The sequence below is a fragment of the Leishmania panamensis genome (assembly GCF_000755165.1).
Source record: "Leishmania panamensis strain MHOM/PA/94/PSC-1 chromosome 6 sequence".
NCBI classification, from domain to species: domain Eukaryota; phylum Euglenozoa; class Kinetoplastea; order Trypanosomatida; family Trypanosomatidae; genus Leishmania; species Leishmania panamensis.
In genome coordinates this window covers 269,240-295,144 of record NC_025885.1, presented here as the reverse complement: position 1 = coordinate 295,144, position 25,905 = coordinate 269,240, and the positions used below count along the sequence as shown (strand labels likewise).

Genomic DNA, 25,905 nt, shown 5'->3' with positions numbered 1-25,905 from the left:
TCATCCACCGCAGCTGAAGAGACGACTGAAGAAATTACGGTGCCGCTGCCGCTGCGGCAGCTTTGTCACTCCGGCAGGGCCGCCACCATCCGCAAGTTTGGGCTTGTGTAATGACAACAGCGGGGGTCCGCTCGTCGGTGTCAGACCAGGATGAGCAGTTGATACAGGCGCAAGGGCCGCCAGGCTCGGAGTCGCAATACTCGCATTACCGACCCTTTCCGAGCCGCCCTCAGGCAACTTCATCGATGACATTGGCGAATGAGAGGGGGCAGCGTCCGCGAGGACGGAGTGCGGAGGCGGCCACAGTGCAAAGATCGCCGCCTGTGGTGCGGGAAAGGACGATGCGAAGGGGAGAGGGGGCGGCGCAGTAGAGCTGATGGTCCGCGAAGGCGGCTGGTGCGGCTGCTGTGATGCTCGCGGCTCTTCGCCTCCGTCTGGTTGGTCCGCATTAGCCGCTGCAGCGGCAGTCGAGACCGCCCTCACCACGCTGCAAGATGAAGGCGCTACAAAGCCTGCGAGCACATGCGCCCCGTGTCGCGCCACTGCCGGAGGTGGCGCAGTGGCAGCATTGCTGATGGCAGAGCCCGAGCTTGTCGCATGCAGCCGCGCAGCAGCAGCGGCGGCCCTGAGGTCCTGTGGGGTGAGTTCTGTAGACAACGGTGTTGCTACGTCGCACTCCTCACGCTTCTGATGTTGAGAGGTCAAGCGCGTGAGATGGCGTCGCACAGGGTCTTCTAGCTCGGCAACGGCGGTGTTGCCTCTTCGATCACCTCTTCGCCTTCTGCGCCCCTTCCGATGCTGGCCTTCCCGCCTCGGCCCTGCCACTGTCTCGGGATGCGTGGAGAGCCTGGCAGCCGTGTGTAGTGAGCGCGATGCCTCGTATACCTTCGGCATCGCACCAACGACGTCGTGCGCATCCAGAGCGGCGGAAGGAGGGAAGTTTGTCAACGAAGATGAAGACAAGGATGTGCGCAGTACATCAGTCACCTGCGTCGGGTTGGCTGAAGATGCACAAGCGGCAGCATGACTACCATCCGTGTTCTCAGTAGTGGCCTGCACCTCGATGCGCACCGCGAGCTCCGGCTTGCCCTTCGTGCAACGTGAGCTCGTGTCTTCCACCGCCGGCTGCTCCGCTTGCTGTGCCGGGACTCCTGCACCCCTCTCTGATATTTCGGTGTCTATTGGTGAGGTAACTGCAGCGCGAAGGAAATCAGCCCGCCGCGGTGGCGACGGCGACGAGGACGCCGACGCCTCCAAGGCTGTCGGCAGGTTCACCCACGCTCGCGTGCAATCTTCGGCCAGCTGCACAGATGAAATCAATGGTGCTTCAGAGGGTGGTGAGGCATGTGAGCTACGGCTGGAAACAGTAGAAGAGTGCTGTTCTGCGAGGGAGGAAGGCACGCGGGACAGCATGTCAGGCACAGCTGCGGGTGGAGACAACAACGATGGCGGCGCCGGCGCCCAAACCTCCGGAGATGCATCAGACACCACCTCGGACGTGCCGCGTGCCGTATGGGTCACTGCCCTGGCGGCAACATCCTCAATGAATGTGGCGGTCGTCTCGCGAGGCTGCACCTCTAGCTGCTTGCCAGTGGGCGAGTGGGTGCTCATGTGGTGACACTGCACTGCAGCTGCATGGGGCACATCATAGCTGTCCTGGAGCTGCCGTCGCTGGGTAGACCGATTGTACAACTCCTGCTGCGCGGGGCCGCACGGTGCCGCTGCCTCTCTTACCGGTGACGCGTCAGCGGCCTTCAGAACACTCGTTGTAGTCATCGCCGCAGCCCTTTCACGCCACGGGCAAATAGAGCCTCGGAGAGCCCCCTGTTGCAGAGCATAAACCTCGAGCTGCACAGACGTCGGCGGTGGTGGCGGCACCGCACGCTGCGGCGGCGCCACAGCCATCTCTAAGAAAGCGGCACCAGCAGCAGGGGCTGTAGTGGTGTCAGCGGAAGTTGCCGTAGTGGACAGCGACCACCGCTGCTGTTGCTGCTGTAGCGCTTCCCGCAGCACTCGGCACGCCCTCTCGCGACGGCAGACGGACTCCTTGGCGAAGGCGCCCACAGCGCTGAGCCGCGCCGTGTCAGTATAATCCGCCTCGCCGAGAGCTAGCAGGTGTGCTTTGGAGGAGCCGTCGCTGACTCCCGGCAGCGACTCAGACGGCGGCGTGCGAAATGTGGTCGACGTCAGGGATTCCGGCATGAAGAGGTCAGCAAACAAGCACTGCCTGCGTTGTGGGCACTCTGGCAGCGGTGAAGAAGGCGACGACGCGCGCATCTGATCCGAGGCGGGGCCGAAATTGGCAGTAGGCGTCGACCAGCAACCCCACTCACCGCACGCATGCAGCAGCCGCATGGTCAGATCCTCCGTCTGCCGCCGTACGGCGCGGATGGTGTAGAGAAGGGACAAGGCACGCTCCGCCTCTGCCGTGGCAGCCACCCGCTCCACTTCACTCATCACCGGCACCGCAGCAACAAGCGACTGCTTTCTCTTCGGCCCGGTGTCATTAGCCACTAACGGCGACGCGGAGGTATGCGAGGTCCGCAGCTCATCGCCAGTCTGTGCCGCAGATGAAAACACCTCTCTATCACTCTGTGTCTCTGCGGTATTCGTAGGGTGGATTGATGGGCCCTCCATGGCGACCACGTCGTCGATCGCCACTCTCGGCTGCTTCAACAGCTCCGTGCACACCGCTCGTGAGAGCTGCAGCCCCTGTGCTGCGTACGCGGTGCGTGCTTCGGCATTACAGTAGAGCATCTCCAGCGAACGCTGCCTCGCGAGCTCGAAGGCGGCGGGGTCAAGTTGGAAATTGAAATACGACGATGATGATGGTGATGCCTGGAGCGGCTGCGCAGCGTGCCCAGTGGCGACATTGCCTACGCTGCCACATGCCCCAGTCGAGATGGCCGCTGAAGGGGCGCCACACGACCCCAGGGCACTCACATCTAGGTGAGGCCGGCTCGTAGTGCAAGCAGCACCGCCGCCGCTTTCAAAGCTGTCCAGTGGGCATGCCGCACACCGCTGGTCGTGGGTGAGGGGTGGGGCACCGACGCTGCACTGGTAGCGCTCAAAGTCGCTGAGGAGTTGCTTGGCTTGCTGCACACTGGCCGAGTACGCTGTAGTCGCCTGCGTCTCCTCCAGCAGCGCCTGCCACGTCGACGGATATTGCGACGTAGCGGTAGCGGCTGTAATGAGGCCGCTGGTGTTGTGCACGCAAGACAAGAATGCACTCGCAGCTCCGCCGACATCCGGCAGTATCGTCCACAGCGGCGGGCACTTGATGGACGGACAATCAGCGGTATTGCACAGCCGAGTCGTCGGTGCAGGTTTCGTGTTCAGGGCGGGTGGGCACACGGGGGCCTCTGTGGCTCTTCTGCCCGCGAAGAGGCCGCTGGTTGTCAGGCAAGCGCGGTGATGAGCAGCGGCCACATCGCGCGACAGCGAAAATGTTCCTGATGGCTGCGATGCTCGTGGCAAAGGGCCGGCCCCGGGCCCACGCTCGTGCAACATTATCGATTTCTGCTGTGGCAGCAGGCACTCTCGCGCCAGGGGCTGGTGGCCTTTTAGTGCCTCTGCTGCTGTCGATGGAGCAGCTCAAGCATTATCGTTTTGGGGCGTGGAGGCAATGCCTCTCCCGCGTTGATGAGTAAAGGGAAAGAGTGGAACCCAAGAGGAAGAGAGAGACAGATGACGGCAGGAGCCAAGCGATGAAGGAGAGCGAGAGAGCGCACAGGTGTGCAGCTGCAGGGAGCTCCACTGGATGTGTTGAGAGCCCTCACATCCGTCACACTCCATGTTCCTTCTCACTCCTGCACCTCACCTCGCCTCTTTCCCTCTGATCGCGTATCAGCGTGGGCAGAAAATAGTCACACGCGGGGGGAGGGAAGGAAATGCGTGAAGAGAGGGGGGGGAAGTCAGCTCAATGAAGTGAGAGGGGCTCCATTCCTATTTTTGGAATCGGTGAAGGGCGATGCCACCAACACCTGCCGGACGTCGCCAGGTAGGGAAAGGCAGATTTGTGTACTTCAACTTGCACCGAACTGCTGATCGTCTCTTCGGCGACTTCTACCAACGTGCATGGGGCCCACCCGCTCCCTTGACCATCGTGCCTCGCGCTTCCCCATGTCGTTCGTTAGACACCTTTATTGGGTGGTACGCGGGGTCGCGGCTCGGGCCGTATGCGAAATTGTCGGCCGAGTTGATGAGTTGAACCGTCACCGCGTACGGGAAGCCTGTCATCAATGTGGGCATCTCGGCATTAGCCGCATGACCGCGTGCGTCGTCTTTACCGAAGACAGAGAGGCCTGACGTATTGACCACATGCATGAACGTCTACCGCTGCCACTCGGCGACTCCTTGAGTGCTGGAAGAGCGCAGCAAACCGCGCACAGCTCGACCGCGTTCACGCTGCCTGCGCCTGACGCCTCCCCCTCTAAAGGGCTACTGGCGAGGGCTGTCGGCTTCGTGCGCCAATGAACGCACGCCGTTGCCCCACCCCGGTGGTGTTGCACATTTATGAAGGTCGTACTCTGTGGTGGACGCCTGAAGATGCGTGACGCAGCGTAGCCTGATTGATGCTGCTCGTTGATGCCACGCGCTAAGTTCACATTGTGCAGCTTGAGGCAAATCCACCCGCAAGGCAGAGAGGAGACCTCGCGTTTGTCTTTATAAAGCAGGCGACGCGTCATCGTGAGAGACATTCGAAAATGTGTGAAAAGGCCTCAGCAGTACTCGGGGGGGGAGACCAAAAGCGACCCAGAAGCCACTCCAGTTCTTCTCGTGGCAGTGACTCAATTGAAGCAGCTCTCAGTTTGGTGCACGTCTGTCGGCCAACGCCACGCCAGCAAGCCCGTGCCTATGGGAGACGCCCAGTCTCGCTTGCTGCTCAAAAAGTGCTGCCGGCCTTTTTCCCGGCGCGTCGAGTCGCCTGCAGGGCCGTCCCCACCGCCCGTGTCGACCACCCGTCAGTTGGGCGCTGTTGATCCACACGCTCACGTGATCGCTAGAGGCGAGTCGCCTCGCACACACACACACACAGAGGATGGCAGACCAATGCTGCCTGCCACCATCTGCATCACCGCTGGTCCAGCGGCCAAGTCCGTTGGGTGCACGTTCGTCGCTTTTGCACGGAGCCGCCTCTGGTTCACATGCTAAAGTGCGCCCGCAGGTGCAGGGGAAGAAGCACCTGCAACAAGGACGCAATCAGCTCCGTCACCCCTCCACACTCGTCGAGCACGAGCTCCCGCGGCTGCGTAACGATGCTCTTTTCCAGCCAGCGGCTGGCTTGTCGCGGCCAGAGGGGGAGCCGCCGTCTGAGACGTCCCTTCTTCTCTTCCACTACGGTGAAAGCCGATCCGAGGAGAGGGCTCGGTGCCGCGCTCGCCTCCTGCGCACCTCGTGTCGTGTACACGACGAATGCGGGTGCGGCATCCCCCGTAGGGCGGCGGCCATTGCTGCGGCGAGTCGGCAGGCGGGCACTGCTGTGGGGCGTGCGCACGCAGTGCGGCAGTCTCAGCTCGCACCTCACACAAGGCGGTGCGGAATTCCGGAGCCGACACGACCTCGTCGCCCAGTCGGTTGTTAGTCGCCGAGGAGACGCTGGCAGAGCCGCCACAGGTCGCCCTCGGTGTGCTCCAGCCCGCATCCGGGCTCGTGGAAGGCAATGTAGGACTGGAGCGTCCTAAGCCCCTACAACTCGTCCCAATGCAGCGGGCAGCTCTCTTCGCTCGCCCGTCCCTCCGCTAGGCAGAGAAGACTTTGAGGGGCCCCCTGCGCTCGTCGTTTTCGCGCTGGGTAATGCACACGTCTGGGAGGCGTACTTCACTTCACAAGAGCTTTATGATGACTGCGTTGTGGGGGAAGGGGGTAACACAGCTCGACTGGGCGGGGCCTCCCATGGGGTCCCCTCGTGCAGATGGGATGCGAGTAAGTTATCGCATTAACCCCTCCCCGAGATCCGGTCCGGCTTGTGTGAGAAGCTCGAATGTGGCGCACAGGATGTGGTGTGAGATCCAGCCATTGTTGAAGATGCAGTCGTATGACTGGTGTGTATTTCCCTTCAGTGGGGAGAGGGGGGTTCAGCTGATCTCGACTTGCTCGCTTCGGGGGGGGGGGGGGGAAGGAGAGTGAGGGGGAGGGGGCGAGAGAAGAGAAGCGAGACTCGACATCATTCACCGCTCTTCTGCACACAAATGCCAGAGTATATGACAGTCACCTCCATTACGACACCCTCGAGTGGTAAAGATGCGCTGGTGTAGGCGCTGAGGGAGGAGTAATCGTGCCCATGTAGTGATGGCGGGTGACGCAGTGAGTGAGAAGCACGGTGAGTAAGGCGGGAAGGTGCGTGGGTGTGTTCGCGCATTGTGTACTGAGGGGGGGGAGCAATTGCCACAGAGGGAGAGAGAGAGAGAGACGTACGCGTAGACCATGCCAGCCAGTCAGAGAGAGAAAACGATAAACAGGGGGATGAGAAGGGAAGGGTGGGGAAGGAGGAACGCGGAGGACAGGGAGAGTGCGGGGACGCCTACGCAGCTGCGTCGAAGCGCGTAGTTGACACGGTTGGTGTACCTCAAGAGAGCCAATGGCGGGCTAGGTGGAGCAATGGAGAGATGGGGGAGAAGAGATCGAGGCAGGGCGGCGTACTCCCTCGGTTATCTGCATGTCCGCATAGGGGTGAAGGCTTTGGACGCAAAAGAGGAACCGTTTACCACGGCAATACCAGCAAAACAGCGAGTCGAGCGCACATCCTCCAGCGAGCGACGACGTTCTCCGGCGTTACGTAGTCCTTCGTGCAGCAGTCTGGAGGGGTGGGGAGCTTGCTCGCTCTCCTTTGTGGAAAGGAGGAGAAACTGACAGCGTCACGCATCAGCCACACTGGACGAGATCGTACTCCATGCAGTCGTAGTACACAGCAAGAATGGCCGACAAAGCGCTGAGCGCGGTGCACACGTGCCAGATATGATGACTGTTGCCGATGTAGTCCAGAGTGGAGGCGGAGACGACGTAGGTGACCACCAGCTTCGGCACGCAGAGCCGGTTCCACAAAGTAACGGCGGTGGCGGGCGGCAAAGATGTGGATGGCACAGAGGTCGCCTGCGCTGCCGACTCGGGCGCGACGCCAACGGAGGAGGCACAGTGCGAGCGCGCAGAGCCACGCAATGACGATGAAGCCGCTGCTGCAGCTCGTGCATCCACCTCCGTCATACCAGCATCCTTTCTTAGCTCCTCGGCACAAAGCGCGGCCGCCTCTGCCGCCGCCACACGCCGCGTGTGACGTGCTGCTCGTCTCGTCCAGTGAAACACAATCACTTCTGGGAAGCGAGAAGCGTTGACGAGGCCGCCAAGAAATAGCCACGCGTAGGAGGCGTTGTGGTAGTGCGTGGCTTGCGTGAACCCACCCATGGCCGGGCGGCTCTTGGGGTGAACCAGCGCCAGGTACACGCCCAGGTGCAGGAGGCAGTAGACCCCGACAACAGCGATGCGCTGGTGCGCGCTGACGGGTACCGGGTCAGTGGTAGTGCTTGCCACCGCCGCTGTGGTGGCCGCAGTCGACGCGCTGCCGAGTCCAGCCGAGGATAGGTGCCGATGCCGCTGCACCCAGGCGAGGAGAAAGTGTTGGCCAGCGTGGTGCTCTGGCGGTGGCAGCGGGCGCGGCTGACGATCACGGCCGCCATGCCTGTCACGTTGCACCGGTGGCGGGCATGGCGGCGCAGAGAGGAGCGGACCGCCCATCAAGAACTCCAGCACGGCAGCGATGACAGCAGCTGCAGCCCACTGCGCCAGACACAGCGCCAGCGCGCACACCTCAGCCACCACACCCCACATCGGGGCCAAAACAAGCACGTAGATGCACAGCAGCGTCGTAACCACCATCAGCGCCCCCGTCCACAACTGAGCAGACTCACCGGCACACGGCATCCCACACGCGAAGTACGCGTAGGCGCTACCAGAGATGGCGAAGACGACGCCCAACACGTCACACTGTAGGAGCTGCTGGTAGCCGCGAGGGGTGCGGCAGCAGGGCATGAAAAGATGATACAGCACTGATAGAGAAAACGTTAGCAGGAAGAGGACCACCAACGGTGTGAGGGAGAGAGAAAGGCGGGTGTCAACGCTCATGGGCGGCGGTGGAAGCACCGTATCGATGACTGGCATCATCGGCGACGATGGTGCTGCCAAGTCGCCCAAGAGAACGGCAAAGAAGCGAAATATGGACGAAGGTGTTGCGGCACCAGCAGCGGCGTCGCTCAGCACATGCCGTGGGGATCCCGCCACATCACCGGGAGGCACATATCCCTGCACGCGGTCCTTGTCAGTCTCTGCTGCAGCTGTGCCAGGTGTAGCTGCGCGTCTGTGTAGCCCACGTAGCCACGACGGCACTTCAGTTTCCGCCCTGTGGTGCCGACGAAATGGCTCACCCGCTGAGCGCTCGCTGAAATACGCACCGCTGCCACTGTTGCTCATCACCGTCACTCGAGGTGGCCATAGCAACAGCAGCGCCATGAGCACCACCATGGCAAGGTGGGACACAACGTTGAAGGTTTCGTTGTGGAGGTACAACACGAGCGAGCCGAGGGCCTCGCGCTTGCGCAAGAAGCGATGTCGGAAGCCACGTCGGATGTACGGGTTGAACCGAAGCCACGCATCCACCTCGTAAATGGAGACAGTGCCACGACGCCAGCTGGCGATCTCGCGGCCTACACGCGACCACAGCGATCCGGCAGAGGAGAGAGCAGCTGGCGAAGAACCATCAGACGAGAAGGACGACAGGCCGCCCTGGCCTCGCTGCATCGTCGCGGTTAACCCGATAGGGACATCATCATTGTGGCGAGGCATGTCCCGCGGACTGGTGAGGTCGGTGCGGGTCAGGTGTTTTGGGCCCATCGAGTGGCAGTGAACGGTGATCGAGGTGCGTCGCACGCCTCCCGTTGCAACGGCGCACAGAAGGGGAAGAGAAGCAACAAGACGTCTGCGTGAAGTGTACACGCTGAGTGAGGGGAGAGTCGAGGGTGTAAAAGAAGGAGAGGGAGAAGGGGTCCGCGGAGGACGACAGGTGTGCGTGTGTCGGTGTCTGGGTGAAGGCTTGGGTGAGCAAATGCCCTGCTGTGCTGTTATAGGCTACTGATCCGGTGCGGGTGTGCACCGTGCCTATGGAGGATCTCTTTTGCTCTCTGTCTTGCGCAGGTGGAGGGGTGGAGAGGGGGCGAGGAGAGGGGTGGGGAGGCAGTGAAAAGGGCGGTAAAGGCAGAGGGAGGGCATGTGTGGACGGACGCAGAACTTGGAGAGGTACCGCAGCGCAGCGATGACTGCCTACCACATGCGTAGTCGAAGAGCATCAAGCACATGCACAAGCGGGCGCGCGCGAGCAATGCCACGTTTGCCTCTTCGCTCCTTCGCTGGCGCCAAAGGCGACTTCTCAGGCGGTGGAAAGGCGCGTGAAGGGGGGAGGGGAGGAGGGAGGGGGGGCGTAGAGAGTGGTGGGGCGCAGGCTCATGCACGAGCGAACACATCGTGGTCTATTGCAAGTACGCCTCTATGAAGTTGGTGAAGGCAGAGGGAGAAAGCCCACGTTGGCCGTTCTGTTAGGGTCTATGGGGCCTGTCTATGAAGAGTTGACACGCTCGCACACCCACGCCGCGGTCAACCTCAAAGCAGCAGTAAAAGGGAAAGAGAAGAGGTGAATGAGAGCACAACGGGGAAGGGTGAAGGGAAAAAAACACTCAAAGAAGCTACTCATGGGTGAGCAGGAGCAGAGGAGCATCACACAGTGCGACTCTGTGCCCGGGTCACGCGCAGAGCCTCCTGATGCGCGTGAGCAAAGCGCCGATGCACAGGCAAGTCAAGTCCTCCGTCAATGCCGCTCAACAGAGTGTGCCACCCGACCGCACCGGTGTCTAATCCCGTCGATGAAGCAGCGTGAGCATTCGAAGTGATATCAGTACCACCTTGAGAAGTGTCTCCCAGTATACCCACCGCGCCGCCGTGCTCTGTTCCTGCTGCTGCAGTGGCATAGGCATAGGCGGCAGCGGCGATGGCTGCATCACCCGCCCCACAAGTCGCTGTAGACACGGCCGAGCGATCGACGAGCGTCACGGTGGGCATGCGCAACGCATGGACGAGCTGCAGGCGAAGCTGCCTCGCGTGCTCAAGAGTGTCGGCGTGCTCGGCTTCAACCATTTTGAGCTTTGATTGCACGTTGGTGAGCTCATCCTTGAGCAGCTTCACCTGAGAATGCACTGCCTCCTCCGCAGCTTGACAGCGTTGCTTCTCAAAGGATTCGAAGAGCTCGTGCTGCGCCAGGGAAGACTCCCCAGTCAGCTCTTGCCGCGCAAGTCGCTCACGTAGCTCCAGCGCGTGTAAGTCGGCTGCTAAGAAGGTTCGCTGACGTACTGCGGCGCACTCTTGCTGCCAGTGGAGCAGCTGCGCCTGGCAGAGCAACAGCTGAGAACGGCAAGGTCCTTCCACAACATTGAGGAGTCGGTCGCGAGACTCAGCCTCGTCCTGCGCCACGGAGTCGCGTCGCTCGGCCTCCATGAAGAGCAGCTGCTGCGCCACCCACGAGGCAGCCTCTGTGCGCACGGCTGCCAGAAGCTCGAGGGCTCCGTCCGAGTGCTGTGTTCCGACGTCACGCTGCAGTGGCACGGAAGGCGGAGCAGCTTTCAGGGTTGGCTCACCTGCTGCTGCCGCGCGAGAAGTCTCCATCGGGGAAGTGGCGCAGTCGACACGGGCAGCAGTGCGCCCTGCCGCCTCCGCTTCTTCTTGCTGAGTCATATGCTGCTGCTCCAGTTGGCGCTGGTACTGTAGCTGGAGGTCCATCAGCTCCCGCGTGCGCTGTCGCACCTCATCATGGAAAGCCCGCATCTGTGCTGCCACGACATCGAGGTGCGCCTGCTGCTGCACGGCCGTGCGGGCCTCAAAGCTGGCCAGCTCGCCCTGCAGTAGTGGCAGGGCTACCTCAGCACAGTGAGCAGCAGCGAGGGACTTCCACTCTGCCGCCTCTTTCTCATCGTGGCGGCAGCGCTGCTCCTCTGACTGGCTAGCCGTCGGCGCAGTTGCAGTGACGGCCTCTGTCTGCGCGCTCCCTGTGCAACGGTCCGGCTGCCTTACCGCTGCAGTGACACCGTCGTACGCACCACGGCGCTCACCAGCTGCGTCGCCGAGGAGTGCGGGGGCGCCCTGCAGGCATGCCAACCTTCGATCCGCCTGCTCGAGCTCCACCCTCGTCGCGGCATACCCTGCACTCCCTCCCATGGGAACACGGGAAGCGCCTGAGGTAGAGAGGCGTAGTAAAAGGGGCGCCTCTGCACTCAGCCGACCCCCGCGCAGGGCATCTCGGCACGGGTCATCTTGATGGGTGAAGGATGCAGCAGTACCACGTCGCCGCATGGCACCTGCGTGGGCGGCACCTCTGCATAAACTGCACAGCGATGCATCGTCGCCACGTCCGCGGCTACCCTCGGTGCTGCTCGCAGTGGACAGCTTGGGTGGAAACTCAATGTCTTCGTGTTGAGCGTGACGCCGCTCACGGAAAGAAAGGCTGCAATCACAGTGACAGCGACAGCAGGAGCTGCAGAGGCTGTCACTGTCCTTGTCACTGCTCCACTGCACTGGTGTTGTGCCTGTTTCCGACGAGGCGTCACTGCAGTATGTCATGTACTGTGTTCCCCTCGCTTTGCAGCTTGGGTACGCATCACGCCGCGCAGCGGTGCTTGGTGTGTGTGGCTGCCTTGCAGGACGTGCATGCGACGCTCGTCTCGCTCTTCTGTGAGCATCGGCCGAGACGCCAAAGACATCGCCGTCTGGTGTGTCGCTGCGACACGTGCAGCTGGTTGGGCAGCCGCACGACGACGTCGACAACGATTGTGATACGAGAGCGGTGCTGGCGGCGGCGGCGCCTGGCCCTGCTGGCCGCCTAGGGCCGCACTTCTCAATCTGAGCCGCCACCCGCCGCCGCAGGTCGGACAAGCAAGTCGCATCATCGCCCAGCTCCACTGGTGCAGCTTGTTTGGGTGAGGCAGAACGTTGGTCGGTCATCGTGGAGCTAGTCGTGGCGAGCTGGTACGTCCCGTCGCAGGATGTGCTGTCGCTCTCGTCCTGGTGTGATAGAAGAGAACCATCACGCGACCACCACTCCGCCATGTTGGCAGTGCTAGGGGCAGGAGAAGAGGAGTCGTCAAGGCCGTCGCCGCCACCAACACTCGCCACCGTCGCGCTGGTGCCACCAGCCGGCACACGTTGGTGCTGCACATCCTCGCATCCACGCTGCAGCTGCGGCTGCACCTGCACAAAGGCCCTCGGTGAGAAGGTCGCAGGTGTGGCGCAGGACGACGGCCTGGGGACCGGCAACTGCTGCTGCTGCCGGGCTGGTAAGGCAGGGGCAATAAGCGGCCCAGGAACGGTAGTGTGTGTAACCTCCTGAGGCTGTGGAGGGCCCTCTCGAGGTCGCTGCAGGAGAGAGGCGAAATGGGCGTTCCCCTGCAACATTTCTTGCGACTGTTGCTCCCGCTGGTGATACGGCCGCAACGGCTGCTGGGATACCAGCTGCGAGTGTGATGACCGCCACCGACCCGACGAGCTCGACGATGAAGACGAGAGCATCATTGCTGAGCGCGAAGATGGGTTAGATAGCGACAGAGATAAGGAGGGTGAAGAACGTGAGCGGGGGGTACTTGAGAAGCCCTGGGTAGAGGAGAAGAGAAGGGCGCAGGGAGGGAGGGGGGGAGGGAGGGTTAGCATGCACAGGGGAAGAAAGAATGGAGCGATCCGGGTGGGCCATTAGCGGCTGCGGCTGCTGCCGTCCCTACCACCACCTCGTGCAGCTGCTGGTCGTGACGGTTCGCCGACTGTGCCCCTCTCCACCTCGCTTCGCAGAGAAGCAGAAAAAGAGGCAGACGCAGTGCACGAAGACAACAGGAGCTGCCATCTACTCTCGAGTGTATGCTTCGTCTCCGTCTCACTCTCCTTGGTGAGTGGGCAGCAGGCAGGAGCGGAGGCAGGGGCCGCGTGGTGGAGCCAAATCCCGCACACGCACAGGGGAGGAGTGAGATGACGACGACGACGACGATCGTCCGTCGCGAGGCGAAAATAGAAACGTACAAAATGTGCGGAAGAGGAGGTGGGCGAAAGAGCGAGGCGCGAGCACGACTATCGGCGGGGTTGCAGGCGCTGACTGGGCGCGAGAACGGGGGGAGGGGAGGATACGGTGGGGAACTAAAGTAGACCCGCATGACGAGAGAAAAGGGCCAATGTGCTCTCCCTTCACGTACATGTCCTCCTCCTCCCCCCCCCCCCACGGCCTCTCGTCCTCGACCTCGCTTCGGTCTCTCTCGCCAGGACTTGCCCCCCCTCCCCTCCGCTCAAGGCGGTGCAGGGCCTTTCCTTGTCGAGGGAACAGCGAGGGAAGGGAGGGTGGGAGGCGCATTTCGCACGATCGACGTGCCGCTGTGAGTTACGCACGGAAGACAAAACCAAAAAAAAAAACATACGAATTTTCAATGGAAAGGGGGCCCACATTTTCGTTGGTGCGCCGCCGCCGCCAACCCCACCCGCCTTCTCCCTCCCTTCTCCTCCGTCCGCGTGTTGGACCCGGCGAGAAGACGGAAGGGGGGGGCGGTCGGCGGCGGTTCCCTGCAGCGTCCCACTACACCTGCACGAACAACGTCCACACCCCTAATGGCACGAACGTGCGTGAGTCAGTGAGTTAGCAGGCGCGCGAGTGCGCGTCTGTGTATAACACAAGAAAGCTGCAAGTGTGTAAGGGGGAGAACTAGCCGAGGAAGCTGCAGGCGTGCGCTCCACGTGCGTCCCTCACGGAAGCACGATGAGGCGCTGCCAACAGGGAAAAGAGAAGAGGAAAGGAGCGGCTGGAGCTGTGAGGCTGACCTCTGAAGAGCGGCAAGCGAGGAAAGAAGGGGAAGTCTAAGGACAAGTAAGAAGCAGCAGCAACAACGCAGAACAACAAAAAGAGGGGAGAACAAAGAACGAATGGGGGATGATCCGAAGATAGCAGGTAGGCCACAATGACCAACACACACACACACGCACACACCGGAGTCCGCAGAGTGAGAGAGACGCACATACAGCCACAGCGATGCGCATAGCGCACGCTCTCTCTCTCTCTCCATTGCAATCGCTATGCACACCACTCTCTTGCGCTTTCGCTCTCACCCTGTGTTTCTGGCAGTATGCTGGCATGGGTCGATCGGCTGCGAGGGGGAGAGAGAGAGAGAAGGGAAGATCGGATGGACAGGCTTGGCTGCGGCTGTGTGAACGACTGGAGCAGCCGCGCACACGGACGCTGAGAGGTGAAGCCAAGAGAGAAATGGACGCTAATACAACCACCACCGCTGTCCAGCAGAGCGAGCGTGAGTGTGATCACGCGTATAGGTCTGCCCTTACAGGGCATCCCAACCACCTTAGAGCCGCGCTGTCGCAATCTTCGGTACATCGTTGAGGTCCACATTACCGCCGGAGAGTACAATGCAAATCCGACGGTAGTGGCTCAGCTTCTGGGGGCAGGCCAGCACGGCCGCCACGGCAATGGCCGCGTTCGTGTCCACGACGAGTTTGCAGCGCTCGTACACGTAGCGGAAGGCGTAGCACATCTCCTCCTTCGACACGTGTACGACGCCGTCCACGTAGCGGTCAATGTAGCTGTTCGCGAGGTCTGTCAGCTCCGTACGGATGCCGTGCTTGTTGCCCTTGTGGCGCTGCTGGTCGCCTTTGCTCTTGCGCGCCTCGATGACCTCGCCGCGCTTGAAAACGGTGTAGTGATCCGGCGGCACGGCCAGCTCTGCGGCGAAGACACCAACATGCGGCTTCATGCCCTTGACGGCAATCGCTGTACCCGCTAGCAGGGCACCACCACCGACCGGGACAACGACGCAGTCCACCGAGCAGTCTGTCTGGAGCATAAGCTCGATGCCAGTCGTGCCGTGGCCGGCGATGATAGCCTCGTCGCTGTACGGATTCACAATGATGCTTTGGTTGCGCGTCTTGCCGGTTGGCTTGTCGAACTCCGCCCGGAGTCGCTCCTCCATCTCCACGCGGCTCTTGAGGTCCGGCTTGCAATGGTAAAAGTTCCCGTTGTAGAGGCGAATGCTACGCGTGATAAGGGCGTTCGTGTCCTCTGGCACGACGACGTGCGCTGTACTCTGGAAGTTATTCGCCGCGCATGCCAGCGCTGCACCGCCGTTGCCGCTGCTGTGGGTGACAAAATTATTGATCCCGAGATCCTCCTCCTTGGCACGGATCACGCGGTACGTCATGCCGCGGACGTGGTAGCTACCGGTGCGCTGCAGGTTCTCGCACTTGAGCATGACACTCTCGTGCCGCGTCTTGCCATGCAGGACGTTGCTCTCGATGATCGGTGTCTCATACACATAGCCCTCCAGCGCCTTGCGCGCCGCCATGATATCGCTGAAGGTTGGCATGATGACCCTGGAAGCCTCTTCCGTGTAAAGAGTCCGGCTTGACAGTCGGGGTACCTCTGACGAAAGAGGAAGGGGGGAGGAGGAGGGAGGAGGAGGTCGCAGAGCGCGTGTGAGCAAGTCGTTCGAGGCGCGCTGCCGCACGTACAGAGACACAAGGGCAAGAGCAAACACCAAACAGAGAGAAGTGGGGGACGAGCGGCACCCCTTAACGACCGTCACAGAGGTGTCCAGAGTGCAATCCACCACCACCGTCAGCAGCAGCTGAATTGCAGAGTGAGATGCAAACTCAGTCACACACCCACGCGCGCGAGAGGAATGTGCGTCGGTGACGGACGCAAATCGAGGCGGCAGCAAAGAAGGATGTGTGAAGAGCAATAGAGTGTAGTCGCGCTGTCACGGCGCCGACAGAGGTGAGCGAGGAGGGGGTGCACTGGAGGAAACGAGAGCACACGCGCCTGTGCGTGAGAGAGACTGCCAGTGGTGTGAAGGAGGACAGGGAGAGGCAGTAAGCCCGCGCGCCTCTCTTTGTGCTTGTGTCGAGGTGTATAGACTTGAAAGGAGAGTGGCGTGACCCCCTTTGGGTGCGTTTTGATTGTGTTTCAGTTGAGCCTGAGAAGAGGCAGAGAGAGAGAGAGAGCAAAGACAAAGAAACGCACAGACTGAGAGCAGCGTGCAATCTCACCTAGGTGGTGGCGGTGGTGGGAGGGGAGAAGGGGGGGGGATATAGCGCTGTGAGAAAGCGGGCTTTGAGCGAGCTTGGAGTATCAGAGCACAAGCACAGTGGCAGCAGCAGCAGCAGCACGGCTACAATACGTACACGGGGGATGGGAAGGACGAGGAAGAAGCAATCCGTGAGTGAGGTAGCTAGTAATAAGAGAAGAGAGGAGAGGAGAGAGCACGGAGCGGGGCTATGCTAGACGTGTGGAATGCCTCGGGGCGTGAAGAGGGGGGGGCGGGTCGTGGAGGAATGCGCGTTTCTATAAGACGCACAGAAAGAGAGGGGGGGAAAGGGGGGTGGAAGCACTGGTCGCACAGAGAGCGAGAGAGAGAGAGAGGCAGCAGAAGAACACCAGGTCAGCTGCTGATCGCACGCTTCACAATAGTGGTTTGGTGGTGAGTGCTCGAGCGAGGAGGCGGGAGCGGGAAAATGCGAGTAGCGCACGTGTACGTGCGTGATGCGTTGAAAGGGAGAGGACGGGGCTGCGTATCAGGAAGAGTGGGGGAGAAAGGGAACTGGCGGAAGAGAGATGCCTGTTGTACCGGTGAGAGTGGTGCTGATGGAACCGAATGCCCATGCCACTGTGTTGGCGTCGGTGTGTGAGCGCCAACGATCACCCTCCTCCTTCTCCTTCACCGCCCTCCTCCCTGATCGCACGGAGTAGAAGAGAAGCGCTATGCAAGCTCACACAAATGCGCACAGTCAGTGGCCTTCTCCCCCACGCCATCCTCAGTCCCTCCTCTCCTGCCTGCCTCCCTCTGGTAGCCTTGATTACCCGGCTGTGGAGCAAGCAGAAATTCATCAGCACCATCGTCACCGCCCAGGTGTCCCCCCCCTCTCTCTCTCTCTCGGCTATGCCATTGGATTCAACGCTGGTGCGGTGGTTATGTTTTCCTTCTTAGCCTCTGCTGCGGTGAGGAATGTTGTCGTCTGCACTGTCGCCCTTCCCTCGCCTCCGCGTGCCTGCGCCGACCAGAGCGTGTGAGGGTGATGGCGATGCATGTGAGCAGGCGATACTGGCGCAACAACACCACTAGGACACGTCGATTCACAGCTCCTCCATGACTGCAGTAGCCTGCCGGCGCGCCGCTTCGACGCGCATCGTGTCGATGGCGTCCTCTAGCGCCGCTTTCCACGTCAGCAGCTGCGCCACGTCGCCATCGTGGCCAAAGCTGCCACGGCTTTGACCATCACGCAACTGCGAAGCCATGAGCGCCTCCTGACTTGGGTAGTGAGCGGCGCTGACAAAGCCGCTGCCTCTGTTCGAGTCGAGTAAGTTGCGCAGCACAGCAATGCCGGTGTCAGCGGGGCGCAGTGAGCAGAGTGGGTATCCACGAGTGAGCGCCGTCGCTGAGGACAACGACAGCAAATCGTGGCCACCGCACTCCTCGTCGACAAGCGCCTGCCCCATCCTTATGCTTGCGTCTTTCTCGCCCCCCTGCTGGAGTGCTGAGGTGCGCCATAGCTTTGACTCCGCATGGAGGGCAGCGGTGCCAGTGGCATCCGAGGAAAACGATTCGGCCGCATCCGTCCGGCTCAGTGCTGCGTGGATACCCTCGTGAACGTCGCACCAGACAACTGCGCCAATGTCGTCGGCGCGCGGCAGAAGAGCCTGGAAGAAGACATCGTGCGCCGTCGCCACGGAGCCACCGGCGGCGAGGCGTAACAGCGCACTCGCTATGTCGTACTCCAGCGCTGTAATCCACGTCCCGGTGGTGGTAAGACCTGGGATGAGGGATGCGATGGCTGCTCTCCCGGGTAGTTGCTTCACCGCTCTCTCACAGCCTTCTCCCTCCGTCTTAAACCCTCCAGGTGTCTCGCCGTGGCGCTGCAGCTGCTGGTCTTCAATATCGTCGACGGTGGTGACCCAGGCGCAAGGCGCCTCCGGCGAGCCAAACAGCGCCGCCCGCCGTGCCTCGAGTGCTTGCGACAGCCAGCCCTCCATCTCTGCGCTCGTTGCGATACTTGACAGGTAGGCGGCAGTGTAGGATGTATCGCGCTCGATGCCGTTACCGTAGTCAAGGATGTGCGGCCAGGAAGAGATGCCGCCCGGGTGCCCCAGCGCCTGTGCATCGCTGTTGGACAGCGGTGGCAGCGCGTAGGACGACTGGGATGGCTCGCCATCGCACATCAAGGAGAGCTGGCGCCGCAGCGTGGCTCGCAGGTGGCCCTCGAGAGAGCTCGACGCGGTCAGCAGATGGTGCAGCTTAGCCTCAACACCCGCCGTGTCAGGCTTCTTCGGAGATGTCCCGCCACCCTCTCGCTGCGTCTTCTGGTGCCACCGGCTGGTCTGCCTGCACCTCCGTTCTGCAGGGGCAAAGAAAGGCGCCAGTGGGATGATGAGCTCATCATACTGCTCCGTGACGACGGGCTCAGCCACCATCGTGTAGCCAAGCAGCTCCGGGTGAGCACCTTGCGTGCGCGGGTCGCGAGCAGGTGGAATAGCGGCTGGAAGTCGAGGGCGGTGACTAAATCGCAGTAGATGCTGCAGCACCACCACGTTGCTGCCGTGGCCGACGTGCACCTCCGTCAAGGGCCGGTGCACACAGCCGCCGCCGCCGCCACCCGAAGCCCCGGGAGTGCTGGACGCAGCAGGGCTGCGGGGTGTGCCACTGCTCACTCGCGAAGCGCCAAAGCGGTGGGGACGCCGACCTGCACTGCGACGAGAAGGTGGCACCTGTAGCGGTGATGGTGGAGGCACATTTGGCGAAGATGCACCTCCACCATCACCAGCCGTGACGCCCACGAGCGGCTGCCCGCCAGCGATGCGGCTGCTGCCTGGGGCATGCACGGTGCTGGGCCCACCCATCCTCGCCTCTTGCTGCGGCAAAGACGAGCTCGTGTGAGTCTGAGGCACTGCCACTGGACTGGGAGTGATGCTACCGCTGCGGGAAGAGGAAAGCGACCCGTCGCCGCTCATCTCTGACTTAGTCGGGAACGAGAGTGCCTGGGGGCTGCCCGTGGGACTGCCGCCACACATGGACACCTCGCTGCCACTCCGACCGCGAGCATCATCGCTACCACCGCCGTTCACATCGCTGTCACTCGATGACGAGGAAGACTGGGAGGAGGCTGGGGAAGAGGTCGCGTCACAGGTCGCCAAGTGCACCGGCAGGTACGGGCCACGGTAGTAGGTCGCACGCGCCCCGCTGTTTGAGTTGATGTCCAGCAAGCTGTCGTAGTGAAACTGATGGCGAAGCTCGTGTAGCGGCAGCGCCGGGGTGGGCGCTAGAGTGCCGGACGTGCTCGGCGGCGGCGTCGTCAATGCATTCCACAGGTGACTCGGACCTCGCACGCCGCCGGTGACGTACGTCGAGACTGGGTCGTGTGGCTTCGTGCCACGGCCATCACACGTCTGCATGGCACTGCGGCCGTTGAAGCCACAGTAGTACTCGAGCAGCCGTCTCTGCGACTGCCGGGAGGCCCTAGTGTGGACAGGTAGCTTCAGATACACGTGAATCGAGAGGATGAACTCGCCCCAGCCCACCTCCGTCAGTTCAAACGGGGCGGAGGCGACAGTGCGCACACACGGCACGAAGCTCTCGTCCAGCACAAAGACCACCTTGTCTATGAAGTCCGACAGGTAGTCGTCCGGCGATGCGGTCGAGGTGCTGAGGACGGAGGTCTGCGAGTCGCCCACCGCGCCAAGGGCAGCAGTAGCACCGCTACCGCCACCACCTCGAGCAGCAGCCGCGTTGCTGTCGCCGAGGCTGGCGCATGAGTTGATAGACGAATCAGGTGATGGCGAAGAAGGGGACAGCGGGAATGCTCTGGGCTGCTGTACCCGTGATGATGAGGGCGGGCGCGCATTCAAGCCGGCGACCTCCTCCGGATGGCCGTTCCACAAACCACGCACGTACACAGTCCACTGGTGGCTCTTATCCTTGCTCTCCGGATTGACAAGCTGCACGCAGCCGCCGACGACAACAGGGACAATCAATGACTGATTCGGATAGCAGTATAGGCGGCGACTGCCGCGCTCAGCATCGGATGCAGTGGCCGCCACAGACGTCCTGAACGGCGTGGCTCCTCGCTGACGATGGAAGCGATTGTGCCACTCTGCGTCTCCATCCTCGTCGCCCACTTCTACCTTCACTACACTGTGCTGATCAGCGCTAGGCTTCGCCGCGTTTGCATCCACCGAAGCTGCGAGGATTACGGGCGGTGACACACGCAGTGGCGGCGGGTGCTGATACACGCGTAGCCCAGGCATCAACAGCGGGCTGTAGGGGTGGCTAAGCAGCAGCGATGGCGTGCGGTGCTGCTCGGCACGCCACGATGACACAATTCGCCGTCCCTGCGTGTAAAGCTCACAGGCATTCGCCGTGTGTGAGAGGGGCACTGCTGCGGGGGAAGCGCTTCGGCGCTTCAGGGTGGTGTTCAGGAGAGAAGACAGCTTGGCCCACGCCTCGCTAGAAGTCGTCTGTATACCACGACTGCCAAGTCGCCCGCCGACGGCATGTGACAGCGGTGCGTCGGAGGACAAGCTGTGCTGCCGGTGGCAACCCCCGCTGTTCCACACATAGCGCGGCCTCACTGGCATCACTGAAGGGTCTTCTAATGGGGACGATGCAGCGGCGCTGGGGGGCTGATATGCGCGTGTCCCTGCCCCACCCCCTCCATAGGTGCTCGTTGTAGCTGGCACCGCAGCGCACAGGGCAGATGATGGATAAAACACGTTGTAAGTAAGGCGTACGCGGCGGCGCTGCTGGCGCAGCAGCTGCTCTTGATCCTCCTGTGCCTTCAGCAGACCTTGCTGGCGCTGCGCAAGGGAAGAAACGGTGCGAGCACCAGGGGCAGGCACCGCCGCCGCAGCAGCAGCCGCAGCCGCACCCACGGTGGTACCGTTTGTTAGTGCCGTGAGAGATCCTGCGGCAAGCGGACTTGTGCACCCACCGCCTGTGCTGTCCACGGAGACCACGGTGACAGCGGGCGCAGCCAACGATGGAGCTGCTGCTGTGATGGCGGCGGAACGGCTTCCAGGCGACTGTGAAGCCGGTGACAGCGACCGGCTGCGCTTAGCGATTGCGTCGCCGCTACCCCTCTGACATCCACCTCGTCGGTTGCCGCCACTAACAGTTGCGGTGACGTGGTCGGCCGCTACGACTGTAACAGCAGCACCGTCACCTTTGAGTTTGGGATGGGCACTCGTGTGCCGCTGTTCCTTCAGCTCCTCCACCTCCTCGTCGCCACGGCGTCGTCGCCCACCACGGCTTGGCTTCACCGCCTTCGCTGCCACCTCAGCTGGCGCCTCCTTAACGCTCCGCCGTGTCCTTCGTGGAGGTTTCTCACCAGTGGCAATGCTCGTGGCGCCACCTGATGTGACCACCACGTCAGCAGCAGCGGCAGCTGCCAAGGACAACTGCTGACTCTTTGGTGGTCGACCACGCTTGCGCTTGATGGGCAGCCCATCAGGGGTGAAGAGCGGCGGTGATGCCGAGGCACGGAGTCTGCGGGTGGGCCGCGTCGTTGTGAGTGGTGCTAAGGAGCCCTGTGAAGACACTGCTGACGTCCGGGCCGCGCCTCGTCCACTGCCGCTGCGGCCGCGACCACGCCCACGAGCAGCAGTCGTGGTCACTTCGCTGTGGTCGACCCGTGAGCGCGGGGTGGTAGTGCTTGTGCTCGCTGTGGCCACGGAAGAGTCGGCGTTGTCGCTGTCCTCGTCTTCCCCTTCTTCGTCCCCATCGTCGCTTTCCTCATCGAAGCTGTACACCTCCGACGTACCGTCAGACTCGTCGTCACCGCTCTCGTCCTCCTCTGCCGCGTCATCGTCATCAACGTCCTCAACTTCGCCATCACTATCGTCATCCTCCTCGGCATCGCCAGCGATCTGTGCATTGGCATCAGCGGCGATACCGACATGTCCTCGATCACCACCTCTCCTACGCCCGCGACCTCTACCACGACCGCGCCCGCGGCCAGATGACGACGCCAAGCGGTGAGCGACGCCGCCACGGCCACCACGATAGCCTGTGCTAGTGGATACCACACTAGCGCTACTGCCACCGCTGCCGGACGTCGCGGTATGTGTCACCACCAGCTGTGGCGGGATGGAGCGCGCCAGAGCGCTTAGGTCAATCCTGTTGCCCGCCGTGTCCACGCAAGCAAACCCCTTCGCCAACTCCCGCGGCGACAGCGCCGTTGTCGGAAAGGCTGATGATGAGGCGGCAACGGCTGTTGAGAGAAGGTCGGCCACAGTGGCATGTGCCGCCGCCTGCAGCGACACGTGGGAGATGCGGCCGTCCACGTGCAGCTCAACGCTCTTCGAGGTGCCCTCGCGCTCGTGTGGGAGAGAGCGATGCATGGCAAGTGGTGGTAATCTGCTGAGACTGGTTGGGTCGCTGTGTGTGTGTGTGGTGGGGGGGGGGGGGTTCTGATGAGGAGCGGGAAAGGGCGCACCCCTAAGGCAGAGCACTGTTGTACTCGTGAAGGAAAGAGGTGGAGCAGGAGCAGGAGGGTAAGGGGGGCGGCAGTGGCTGAGGCCAGCCCTCGTAACCCTGCGCTATCAAACAAACGAGAAACACGCGCGCAAGGACGTTCACGCGCACGCGGGCAGAGTTCACGCAAAGAGCGAGCGCGCGGGTGAGAAAGAGGGGGGAGAAGAACGTCAGGGCGTGCGTAGATCGATGTGTCTGCACGTAAGTGAATCTCGCGTCGAAGCGGTTCGCCCTCCGACTCTAGTGCCTCTTCCCTCTACTCCCATACACTTGAACAGTGTCACTTTCCTCGCCTTTCCTGTTCGCACTTGACGCTGTATCGAGATAAGGAGGAAGGCAACGATGAAAGAGGAGCGACACAGGCCCGCTCGCTAATTCGTGTTGCGGAGTATCAAGTGCGCGTGTAGCGCGGGGTGGTGGGAAGGGGGTGCTACGACAGGTTTCGGGAGAGCTACACACAGAGGCGCGGAGAGAGAGAGAGAGAGAGACGAGAGAGAAAGGGCGGTAGAGACAGTGAGCGTTATCAGCAGCGATGTCGGCGCCATCGCGTTGCCGCTGTGAAAAGGGAAAATTGAACGAGAGGGAGGGGAGAGAGAGAGACGCACTACGCACACGTATCCTCCCAGCTCCTGTCCTAAGCATGCGTGCCCACACACCTTGAGCAGGGGGAGGGGGAGGGCAAGGGGGGGGGTGTCAGCGGAGAACAAAGTTTCAAGAATGGAGAGGAGCGCTACGACGATGCCGATGGCGGCAGCGCCCCCCCCCCCCCCCCCAGCAAGAGAGACACACACCGGCGTACTTGAGCAGGTCCGCTCTACCGCCGTGCGGCAACTCGTTCGTGGTGACCTCGGGCATACGAGGGGCCTGGCGCGGTCCGAATTGGCGGCGAGTCGCTATGAGTGCGCGATGGCAACACGCATGTCGTCCTGAGCCTCTGCTGAGTTGCCCCAGTCGATCAACCAGCGCCTCGACCCCACATCGCCCACAGCGACGCGTCACGCGGCAGGTAGAAAAGGGCCATGGTGCATGCAACCCTTTCCATCGAGCGCATTCCTGGGAAGCTCAGCGCACCGATATGCAAGGAAGCTGAAGCACCCATCGAAGTACGCGTCGTGAGGGTAAAAGAGGTTCATGTTCTCCTCGCCCCCCGCGTTACAGCCTGTGGCAGATGCAGTCGCACCCTTGCACCTCACGGTCGTAGTGCTCGAGCTTTGGGGGGGATGCAGTCATGACAGCAGAAGTAGTAGTTGTGGCGGCAGCAGCACCGCCGCTGCTCGCACCCAGCAGTGTCGTCGGCACCACCTCATCTTTGCGGGCGCCGAGCATGAGTGCTGGGATGGCTAGGTGCAGCTTTTGGAGGGCCATGAGGACGACACACAGTCGAGAACGAAGTGGAACACGGGTGGCCAGCGTCGCTCGAGCGGCCACGGACGGCGCCACAAGCACCATAGGTGTGGCGAGCAGCCCACAGAGAGGAATCACAGCAGCCCCCGCAGGCACATCACAGCCACCCTCCACCACGCCACCAGACGGTGCTGCCGCCGTCACCGTGACTGTTGTCGTCGCGTTCAGCGAGGACACGACAGATGGCGCAGACAGCGGGCTGACTGTACCTTCACCGCCACGGCGTGTGGCCCATAACGTGACGCAGCGAGTCCTCCACCACCTTCACTCGCGCAACCGCTGCCACCATGAACACGGCGAGCTCCTCACCAAAAGAGAAGGCACTGCAGTCACTGGCGCGAGCATTGGCCACGAACCTCGAACGGCGACCCGCGCCGCTGCATACCTGGCACGGAGGCCCCCATGTGGGGCCCGATAGTTTGCACATTGTAGGCACCTGTCCGGCTGCTGTCATACTACTACTTCCCCTCCTTGTACGCTTCGCTACTTGCCGCCTCGTTGCCGTTGCTCCAATAGCCACGAGCGCCGGGGATCCTGCTGGCAGCTGTGCTGGCGCTTGTCCTCGTCATCGTCGGTGCTGCGCCTGCCTTCTCTGGTGGCGGTGCAGGCGTGCGGTTGCCAAGGTACTCAGCAACGAAGTCGCTTGGCTGGTAAAGCGCCCAACGAACATCGAGGTCGGTGGCGTTAAGTCTGAAGGCGGGGAAATGGAGATAAACACCCTCTTACGGCAAGCCTCGGAGCAGCTCCACAAGACTGCCAGCGGGTTGCATCAGTGAGAGTGGTGGTGGACGCGGCGAATATGGCACATGTGTCATTGCTGTCGTTGCGGTGGTCACAGGATGCCTCGTTGCCGTATGTGGCGAGTTCGTCATGCCAACAGCGGTGTGTTTTTTCGATTCCGCAAACATCATGGCCGTCGAGGATGCGGTGCTGCGCAGCTCGAGGAACAACAGCGGAGACGTTCTCCGGTCGGTGTCGCCGCAGCCTCCGAACGACCTGCCCCATGTTCCTGTGACCGCTGGGGTGGCCTTTCACCGCCAGGCATGGGCACCCGCAGCGAAGAAAAAAAGGTCACACTGTCAGAGTCGACAAGGGCGCTGGTAGAAGTATCAGCGATGCGTGTGCACACCCCGAGGACTGCGTGCCAACCCCCTGCGATGGCGTGGCAGAGAAAATACTGATGGTGTCGCGGTTGCCGTTGCTTCCACCACTGTTTCGATACTCTCATGGTGTTCGACGGGGACTCCGGCACTTGCACGGCCCTGGACACCAGAGCCGCTGCCGTCGTGAACCCCAGGGGAAGGCGACGAGGCGGGCTTATGCGCTGACGGAAACCGCATGCACGACAGATCCCTTGCTCGCTGCATGAGTGAGCAGAGGAGCGACACGAGGAACCGAGAGAGAGAGAGAGAGAGACAGAGTGAGGGCGGGGAAGATAGGCCTCAGCGATGGCGACAACAACAACAACAACGCGAGCGGCAACACAGCAAGCGAGCCACAGAGGTGAAGCATGCACAGCTGCAAACAAAGCTAAGATATGGTGAGAAGACGAGAGAGAAGAAAAGAGGGGGGAGGGGGGGTTGCGCTGTCCCCCTGCTGCCGCCTCGGGCGTTACGCCTGGGTGCGTTGCATTAAGCCGAATTGGTGCCGCCCCTCATCGTGCGTGGAAGTGGAGTGTAAAACGAGCACTAAAGAGGAGAGGGTGGAAGAGGAAGAGGAAGAGGGGAGCGAAGGAGCGACGGGTATGGAGGAAAGAGTGCCAGACAACAACAGAGTCCAGAGTTGCAGACAAGTTCGAGCGCGCGTCAGTGCATGAAGGAGAGAGTGACACGTGTAGGGGGAGGGAGGGAGGGAGGGAGAAAGTCGCCGCGACGCACGAGACAGACATGTCGGTCTGTGTGTGTGGGTGGGGGGG

At 61.9% G+C, this 25,905-nt stretch overlaps 5 protein-coding genes across 5 annotated transcripts; all 5 read right to left on the bottom strand.

Annotated features, from left to right (window-relative positions):
* On the bottom strand, positions 1 to 3,510 carry LPMP_060730 (hypothetical protein; the record flags this gene model as incomplete). The annotated part of the gene is made up of 1 exon (XM_010705652.1): positions 1 to 3,510. One exon carries the CDS (start codon positions 3,508 to 3,510, stop codon positions 1 to 3), a length of 3,510 nt encoding a protein of 1,169 aa, XP_010703954.1.
* Positions 3,511 to 6,864: 3,354 nt separating this feature from the next.
* LPMP_060720 (hypothetical protein) lies at positions 6,865 to 8,835 on the bottom strand (the record flags this gene model as incomplete). Its single annotated transcript, XM_010705651.1, has 1 exon — positions 6,865 to 8,835. The coding sequence occupies one exon, from the start codon at positions 8,833 to 8,835 to the stop codon at positions 6,865 to 6,867; it is 1,971 nt and encodes a 656-aa protein (XP_010703953.1).
* Positions 8,836 to 9,759: 924 nt separating this feature from the next.
* LPMP_060710 (hypothetical protein) lies at positions 9,760 to 12,600 on the bottom strand (the record flags this gene model as incomplete). Its single annotated transcript, XM_010705650.1, has 1 exon — positions 9,760 to 12,600. The coding sequence occupies one exon, from the start codon at positions 12,598 to 12,600 to the stop codon at positions 9,760 to 9,762; it is 2,841 nt and encodes a 946-aa protein (XP_010703952.1).
* A 1,814-nt stretch (positions 12,601 to 14,414) lies between these two features.
* Positions 14,415 to 15,431, bottom strand: LPMP_060700 (serine-threonine dehydratase, putative; the record flags this gene model as incomplete). Its single annotated transcript, XM_010705649.1, has 1 exon — positions 14,415 to 15,431. One exon carries the CDS (start codon positions 15,429 to 15,431, stop codon positions 14,415 to 14,417), a length of 1,017 nt encoding a protein of 338 aa, XP_010703951.1.
* A 1,766-nt stretch (positions 15,432 to 17,197) lies between these two features.
* LPMP_060690 (hypothetical protein) lies at positions 17,198 to 20,692 on the bottom strand (the record flags this gene model as incomplete). The annotated part of the gene is made up of 1 exon (XM_010705648.1): positions 17,198 to 20,692. The coding sequence occupies one exon, from the start codon at positions 20,690 to 20,692 to the stop codon at positions 17,198 to 17,200; it is 3,495 nt and encodes a 1,164-aa protein (XP_010703950.1).
* Positions 20,693 to 25,905: the final 5,213 nt, after the last annotated feature.